Source organism: Priapulus caudatus, unplaced genomic scaffold (genome assembly GCF_000485595.1).
Source record: "Priapulus caudatus unplaced genomic scaffold, Priapulus_caudatus-5.0.1 Scaffold386, whole genome shotgun sequence".
NCBI lineage: Eukaryota > Metazoa > Priapulida > Priapulimorpha > Priapulimorphida > Priapulidae > Priapulus > Priapulus caudatus.
Genome location: NW_014577447.1, coordinates 157,445 through 166,817, shown reverse-complemented (window position 1 = coordinate 166,817; position 9,373 = coordinate 157,445). Strand labels below are relative to the sequence as shown.

General features: G+C 49.3%; 1 protein-coding gene across 1 annotated transcript in view; it reads left to right on the top strand.

Annotated features, from left to right (window-relative positions):
* Positions 1-645: 645 nt before the first annotated feature.
* Positions 646-9,373, top strand: part of LOC106809816 (zinc finger protein 423-like) — a 36,603-nt gene continuing 27,875 nt past the window's right edge. The window contains exon 1 of the mRNA XM_014813027.1: positions 646-765. Coding sequence (XP_014668513.1) covers positions 663-765 — 103 coding nt within the window. The 5' untranslated portion in view covers positions 646-662. The remainder of the gene's footprint in view (positions 766-9,373) is intronic.

The window sequence follows — 9,373 nt, the reverse complement described above, 5'->3', positions numbered from 1 at the left end:
CAGATAGGCAGGCCGACAGACAGACAAACAGATAGATAGATAGACAGACAGACAAACAAACTGTTAGGCTGGCAGACAGACAGGCAGATAGACAGGCAGATAGACATGTAGACCGACCGACCGACAGACAGACAGACAGACAGACAGACAGACAGACGAAGTCACACAGGCACCCACGTACGTATGGACATGGACGATGGAGGATGGGCGAGTTGACAAAAAAACAGACGGATTCAAGCAGGATTGCTCCGCCGCTCTCTCTCTCTCTCTCTGTCTCTCTCTCTCGTCCGTTCTTTGTCTATTCCACCCTCCCTCGTTCCCTTGCGCGCTCTCACCCTCTTTCGGTCTTACTTATTTTTATGATTTTCTTCTCTCGCTCTTTTCTCTCTCACTGTCTCTTTCACATTCTCGTGTACTGTGCACGTCTGCGGATGTGTGTGTGTGTGTGTGTGTGTGTGTGTGTGTGCTGCGTGCGTGCGTGTGTGTGTGTGTGTGTGTGTGTGTGTGTGTGTGTGTGTGTGTGTGTGCGCGCGCGCGCGTGTGTGTTTGCACGCGAATGCGTGTATGAACGCACAACTTTTATGGTTAAAAAAAAAATAGCGATCGTTAATATTAATGGAACCTTCATTTGCCACCATACAGATATGACAGGCGATCTGACTATGTGTGACAGCGCCGTGACTGAAGCAAATCTCTACGACTGTGAGACCTGTGGAGAGGCGTTCACAAACATCACCAACTACGTGGAGCACAGAACCATATGTGGTAACTAACGTTTAGTCGTGAAAACTAACTTATATATATATATATATATATATTATATATATATATATATATATTGTGAGAGGAACGTTCACTGAATGCACGGGAATAGAACGGATGCGACGGAACGTAACAAAATGCAGTACGTGCGAACAACGGTCGTATACATTTAACAGACATTACCCTCTTACGACATAGCGTAACGGCATGTGTTACTTAATGACAGATTTCACGTCCCTACTGTCCCTGCTATGGGTCCACACTATAAAAATGTCTCGCGTAGGGTTGGGTTGTGTGAAATGAAATTAATAGCGATTATCTAACTGCAATGAATATCGGTTTGGTTAATAAATTGCTGATCAGGTATGCAACCCAACTAATTACATGTACATTTAAGTACTTGTATTCTGGGAATGTCAGATGAGAACAATATATGAGCTTATTTGACAATTCGGACAGAAGAAGAGACACAGTGCATTTATAGACATTGATGAACAATTTTAACACCCACACCAGTTTAAAGCTATATATGTAAACTATACAGTAACCCACATTTTACACTGACTGTATTACAATTACTGGCAACGTGTTATTACATTCACTTTTGAAAAATTGAAATACCTCCTCCCTTATGAACGGTACGCACATCTAACCGTGCGCAAACGCACGCACGTCAGCACGCGTACGCACACGCCCGCACATGCGCGCGTGAGCGAACGCTCGCACGCGTTCGTGTACAATATCCTCGTTCGCCCAAATTCCTACATTTACGTGGGCAGTTCATTAAGGTATGCATACAAAACAGGAGATGGGAATTGCAAAATCTCTTTCCGCGGTCCCATTTATTTTATTAAAATAACTCGTGTTAGACCTCTATGTAGCCGTCCCCCCGGAGATGAAGGCAGGTTATTACTATGCACGAATTTAAAACATCAGAGCAGGGAGCAATGCTGCAATAATAATGATGTGTAATGTGGTCCCACTGCAATATGCCGACGGCATTTTTTAAGATCTGCTGCAAATTGGCCGACGGGATACAGAAAGCGTGCAGCGGCGGGGAGCGCGGAATCAACCACATAATACCATACATATCCATATAAAACCTGAATGGCGCTGCAGTGCATCCGAAACAGGGTTAAGCACATCTGACGTGTGCATTTGTGCGACGAAAAAGCGGAGTGGGAAGAGACGTCGAGGTGACTTCATAAGGGCTTCACGTCGTAAACTATGCAGTACTTTCGCCGCATGCGCAGCTTGAAGCGTGACCCATTTATTAAAAAAAGAAAAGCTTAGTTGCATCAGCGCGTGACAATGTGTTGCGTACTTGTTAGAGGTGTCGTCCCGAGGGACGGGGAGACCTAATTCTCTATACGTTCGCCTTCAACTAACTTCAACCCAAGACCAATTTAATATGAATCTTTGTCGTTTTGGGTGAGCAGGAAATAGTAGCCACGTAGCCAGATTTCTTGGTGCGCTACACAAAGCGGAGGCAGAGGTCTCGCTGTGAGGTTAACAGAAAGTGGAAGGCACTCCAAATAAAAATGTCAATATAATAAGCATATTTCGCAAAAATAATTTCTCCGCACTCATTAAAACATGTCAGCCAAGCGATCCGAAGCTATTTCCGAATAAAATGCGATCAGCGAGTTGCCTTATACATGTGCAGGGGCCCCTGGAGACTGGCGGCCATTACCGCTCCCGCGGAAGCTCGAGCAATTCAATTTTTGCAGAGAGAAAGAGAGAAAGCAGCTTATTGGCAGTAAAACACACACACATACATACACGCGCGCGGAGGCTTTCAAATTACGCGTTTATTAATACAAAGACACTCGCAGTTCGGCGAAAGACAATGAACGCTCGCATATTGCTAATTAGCACCCGGCTTTATACTATAGTCATCAGCCGTCCGGCATCCGTTCTTTTCGGCAACCGGCTACTCTTTTGTGGAATACCCAAGTGGACTGATGTCATTTAAAAGGCACGCGAGATGGCGTACGGTAAGCCAGTGAATCTTCTTCCGGCATTCCCTCGGCGTCAAATTTGGAAGGATATATCATGAAATTACGCCCAGCACTGGGATCGCCCGAGCTTTCGCCGTGCGTTATTATCCGCAACCCTTCCGCGCACGGTTACTCGGTTACGTCGGGAAAGCTCATTCGGTGTCATCGGGGGGATATCCCACTGTTCGATATGGCGAAAAAAGTCGATCCATTCCTCTCCGTCGTAATGCGGGCGCTGTGCGCGCGATAATATCGTAGTATGTATATATATATATAGTGCTCTGTGCGAGTGTTGAAACGAAGCGCTCGCGCATGCCTGCTGCTGACGATTGGATGTAATATGGTGCAAGCATTTACGACCGACGCGCGTGGCACTGAGTGCGCGCTCGCACAGCAACCTTTTCTGATTAGGCGAAGATAGGTTGTACCAATCTAAGTAGGCGGCTTCTTGACTCCCGCAAGCATTCAAACGTGCTCGCATGCGATATACTGTAGTCCGAATACGGCGCCCGCGCAAGCACGACTGTTGTCACGGGGCACTTGACATTCGTTAGTTCCGCATCGAATGTCTTAGGGAAACACACATTCAGTTCACGGTCCTGTCGCGTGATGTCAACCGATGCATTCGAAAATCGCATGTCAGCGTTCGAGTTCTTAAAGCTCTCTTCGAGCCGGCCGTCGGGGCGATTAGTCTCTGATCATCTGCGGATCATTCGTGAACGTCAGCCCAGAGGTACATGATCTGATCCACCGTCTCTGTCTCTGGTGACGACGCGCTGTTCACCCGCCTCCCATATATATATATATATATATACATTGTGTAGAGAGAGAGAGAGAGAGAGAGAGACGCACGCACGCGCGAGTAAACCCGCAGCCGTCGACACTCTATTAAGCCAGTCCTACTCTCATCACGAGTCCCTTCTCATCTTACTCCCCCTTCCAATCATTCTTCTTACTTCCCCCTCCAAGCAAACATCATCCTTCGTCTTATCCTAACTCTCTTAATTTTCACTCCGAATCCTCGAAGCGTTGACAAACCGTGTTAACACGACAGACATCACGGGATTAGCGTATTGATACGAGTGATGCTGCGTCCTAAAAGAGGCGCGACGAGCCGAAAGTTCGGGACGACGGTTTACGTTGCAATGCGGCGGCAAACACGGTTATCTCGGTTATTATCGGTTATCTCGATCCCCCCGCCTCACGGTTTTCTCTGCAAAAGTGTTCGGACGGAAGAAGGTGCTTGTATTAGGTTATATTACCGTGCAAACACCGCTTCGTGCTGCTAAGCCAACAGTGCGGATACGACGTGTGGGCTGGCCCCTCAGGCATGTCACCCGCAGGGTTCTCCGTAGTGTCTGTGTGTGTGTGTGTGTGTGTGTGTGCGTGCGTGCGCGCGCGCGTGTGTGAGTGTGTGTCGCGTGCGTGCGTGTGTACGTGTGAGAGAGGGAGTGTGCATGAGTGCGAGAGATAGATGGATAGAAAGGGGGAGAAACAGTGAGGAAGAGGAAGAGGGGCAATAGGTTAGACGGGAAGAGATCTTGAGGAAGGGGCGATAGATAGATAGTCAGACAGAGAGAGAGAGAGAGAGAGAGAGAGAGAGAGAGAGAGAGAGAGAGAGAGAGAGAGAGAGAGAGAGATCTAGGGGATGGGGGAAGAGAGAGAACAAAAGAAAGCGAGATAGACAGACAGACTGCAGGAGAGAGAGGGAAAGATGGAGAGAGAGAGCGCGCACACGCCCCTATACACGAAAGAATCGAGCGCGCCGCTTTCCAATGGCGTTCGTGCCAACGAGAGGACCGTAGAACGCCGCATGGTTGCCGCGCCCGTTCGCAGCGGCGGGTTGCGTCGTTACGGTCCCCAGCTCGGCGTGCGCGGCCCCCCGGGACGCCAGGCTTTTCAAATTGCACTCGCCTCCTGGCGCGCACTCCGGTTTACATCCCCGTTTGATTAGTATTTGTGCAGCGGTTGGAGTCCCGGGGGAGCTGGGCGGTGACGTAAAGCCGCATGCTGCGCCGAGCCAGCCGTGCGAGTCAGCCCCGCTCTGCCGCAGCAGTCTCCCTTGTGAAAGCGAACAAACTAGGAGTGGCAGACTGCAGCTGTGCGAGCGCCGAGGACGCGGATAGACTATGTCCAACCGACGAAAGCAGGCGAGGCCCCGCTCCCTGAAGCGTAAGTCGCACACAGGACGTTATAAGGCGGTAGTAGTATTGCGTTCGATCTCGCGCGCGCGACGCGGCGGGAACCGTACCCGGGACCCGGGGTCGAGCGGTTCGAATCCCGATCGTTCACATCGAAGTGTATGTGTGTGTGTTCGCGCGCGAGTGCGTGCATGTGTGTGTGCGCGCGTGTGTGTGTCTGTGTTCGTGTGAAGAGCCGTAGCATGGTGGCGAAGCAGGTGAGTGTTGTGTATTTGCGCCGTGACCGTAACGACGTCTATGGTCGATCATTACATGAGCGGCTGGTGTCATGTCGGGACGTCGACGTACGCGCGTTCGTACAGCTCAGGGAGCCCGCATCATAAATCACGCGACTGCCAGAGTAATTTGCATACGCGTGCCCGTACGGATCAGTCGCTACACATGTACGTATACAGCGCGGCGATGTGGTCACAGCCAACCTTAAGCATAGATGTTACGTGTCGTCACTTACGCGTATAGCTATAGACGTCATCGCATAGCTATGTGTAATTAGCAGCGCTGAGCGCGGTCAACGAGCTGTCGCATTCCGATTTTCGGGGTTTTCACGAACCACGTGCCGATAGATTTTCATGCGACGACGCATGGATGATGAGACAGTTGTTGATGGCGAGATGGATCTAGGAGGTATAGTGTGCGGGTGCGTGCGCGCATGCAGTCTACCTACTGCTGAGTTGTGTACTACTCTCATATCTATCATCCTCTTCTACTCTCATCTTTTGTTTCCCATGCTCTCACTTCGCCGTGTGTGCGTGCGTGGCCGTTCACGTGTGTACGGTGTGTTCGTGAATGTGCATGTGCGTTGGTGTGTGCGCGCGTGTATATGTGTGTGTGCACACGCTTGCGTGTTTGTGTGTAGGCGCGCGGTGTGTTCGGACGTGACCTCGATGTAAAGGTTTAGAAGCTACCGCACACGGCGTACGCTCCACATTCGCCCGTCCGTGTGCGGGGGCCCGCCAGCCAGCCTCTCGCTGTACGCTCCCCCGGCGGGGGGCGCCTGAGCCTTTTCACAACAACCAGTTTTCGTTCCTCGCGCGCGCGCATCGCCCGCAACGTAAATCCATAAAGCTTGCTCCTTCAGGCTCCCTGGAGGACGGCGACGAAGCTGAGAGCGACGAGAATGGAGAAGAGGAGCTGGCCGCATCCTCAAGGGCACAGCTGGCGACGACTCGTGCAGGTAAACCCGCGCTAACACTCGAGTAGCTAGATTCCCGTGGCGGACCGGCGTGCCGGCGCCCGCCTGCCTGTCTGTCTGCCTGCCTGCCTGCCTGCCTGCCTGCTTGCCTGCCTGCCTGCTCGTTTGCCTGCCTGCCTGCCTGCCTGCTCGTTTGCCTGCCTGTCACACACACTCACACACACACACACACACACAGCACACACACACACACGAGCACACACACACACACACACACAGCACAACACACCACACACACACACACCACCACACACTCAACACAATGTATATATGTATTATATGATTATATATATATATATATATGGCGAGCGGCTTGGGCCGGCGAGGGTGATGTGAACAGCGGTCTCACCAGAGTTACAGAGACGGTGGATCAGATCATGTACCTCTGGGCTGACGGTTCAGATGATCCGCAGATGATCAGAGACTAATCGCCCGACGGCCGGCTCGAAGAGAGCTTTAAGAACTCGAACGCTGACATGCGATTTTCGAATGCATCGGTTGACATCACGCGACAGGACCTGAACTGAATGTGTGATTTTCCCTAAGACATTCGCTGATGCGCGAACTAACGAATGTCAAGTGCCCGTGACAACTAGTCGTGTCTTGCGCGGGCGCGTTATTCCGGGACTACAGTATATCGCATGCGAGCACGTTTGACTGCTTGCGGGAGTTCAATGAAGCCGCCGACTTAGATTGTACAAGCCTATCTTTCGCCTAATCAGAAAAGGTTGCTGTGCCGAAGCGCCGCCACTCAGCTGCACGCGCGTCGGTCGTTAAATGCTTGCACCACTACTTACATCCAATCGTCAGCAGCAAGGCATGCGCCGACGCGCCGTCGTTTCAACACTCGCCACAGGACGCACTTATATATATATATATATACTATATTATATATAATATATATATATATATATATCATATATATACATACTACGATATTATCCGCGCGCACAGCGCCGCTCATTACGACGCGAGAGGAAGTTGATCGACTTTTCGCCATAGTCGACATGTGGCGATATCCCGCCGATAGACACGAATGAGCTTTCCCCGACGTAACCGACGTAACTCGTGCGCGCGAAGGGTTGCTGGACTAATAACGCACGGCGAAAGCTCGGGCGATTCCCAGGCTTGGCCTTGGGGGGCTTTTTATTTCAATTGATAATATCCTTCCAAATTTGACGCGAGCGAATGCCGGAGGAAAAATTCACTGGCTTACCGTACGCCAATCTCCGCGTGGCCTTTTAAATGACATCAGTTCCACTTGCAGGTATTACACACAAAAGAGTTAGCCGGTTGCCGAAAGAACGATGCGGACGGCTGAGACTATAGTATAAAGCCGGGTGCTAAATTAAGCAATATGCGAGCGCTTCATTGTCTTTGCGCCGAACTGCGGAGTGTCTTTGTATTTAAAATTAAACGGCGTAATTTGAAGCCTCCGCGGCGGGATGTATATGTGCTGTGTGTTTTACTGCAATAAGCTGCTTCTCTCTTCTCTCTGCCCAAAAATTGAATTGCTCGAGCTTCGCGGCGGATGCGGTAATGGCCGCCAGTCTCCAGGGGCCCCTGGCACATGTATAAGCAACTCGCTGATTCGCATTTTATTCGGAAATAGCTTCGGATCGCGCTTGGCTGACATGTTTTAATGGAGAGTGCGGAGAAATCTTATTCTTTTTTTTGCGAAATTGCTTATTATATGACATTTTTTATTTGGAGGTGCCTTCCACTTTCTGTTAACCTCACAGTCGAGACTCTGCCTCACGCTTTGTGTAGCGCTACCCAAGAAATTCGGCTACCCCAGTGGTTACTATTTCTGCTCACCCAAAACGACAAAAAGAAAAAATTCATAATTAAATTGGTTTTGGTGACAGTTAGTATGAAGTGCGAACGTTATAGAGAATTAGGTTCCCGCCCTCGGGACGACACATCTAACAAGTACGCAACACATTGTCACACCGCTGAATGCCAACTAAGCTTTTCTATTTTTTTAATATAATGGTCACGCTTCAAGCTGCGCATGCGGCGAAAGTACTCATAGTTTACGACGTGAAGCCCTTATGAAGTCACCTTCGACGTCATCTTCTCCCTCCGCCCATTTTCCGATCGCCACAAATGCCACACGTCAGATGTGCTTACCCTCGTTTCGAGCACTTGCACTGCCGCCATTCAGGTTTTATCATGGATATGTATGGTATTAGTGTGATTCCGCGCTCCCCGCCGCTCACGCTTTCTGTATCCCGTCGGCAATTTGCCAGCAGATCTTAAAATGCCGTCGGGCATAATTGCAGTGGGACCACACTTACACACTATATTCCCATTGGCTCCACTGCTCGGTGAGTAAACTTTGCATACGTAAAATAACCTGCTTCACCCGGGGGCATACTGACGTCTAACACGAGTTATTTTAATAAAAATAAATGGACCGCGGAAGAGATTTTGCCAATTCCATCTCCTTGTGAACCTTAATGAACTCCCACGTTAAAGTACGGAATTGCGCCTAACATGACTCATACTGCACGAGCATATGTCAACGCGTGGCGGAGCCGATGTTTACGCTCACGCGCGCCATGTGCGGGTCGCGTGGCGTAACGCGTGCTGACGTGCGTGCGTTTGCCGCACGGTTTAAGATGTGCGGTACCGTTCATAAGGGTGGGAGGTATTTCCAATTTCAAATGGTTTGTTGTTTAATGTAATAACCCGTTGCCAGTAATTGTAATACAGTCAGATGTAAATGTGGTTACTGTTATAGTTTAACATATATAGCCTTTAACTGGTTGGGTCGTTAAACGTTCAATCATATGTCTAATAATGCACTGTGTCTTTTCTTCTGTCGAATTTGTCAAATAAGGCTCATATATTGTTCTCTTCTGCATTCCAGAATACAAGACTTAAATGTACATGTAATTTAGTTGGTGATACCTCGACAGCATTTAATACCAAACGATATTCATTGCAGTTAGATAATACCGCATTTACCTTAATCACACTATACCAACCACGAGACATTTTTAGTGTGGACCCATAGCAGTTGATCAGTAGGGACGTGAAATTCTGTCATTAAGTAACAATTGCGTTACGCTATGTCGTACAGAGGGTAATGTTCTTGTTACATGTATAACGACGTTGCTTTCGCACGTTACTGCTTTTGTATACGTTTGCCGTCGACATCGTTCTATTCTGGCATTCAGTGAACGTCCCTCACATATATATATAACAAAATA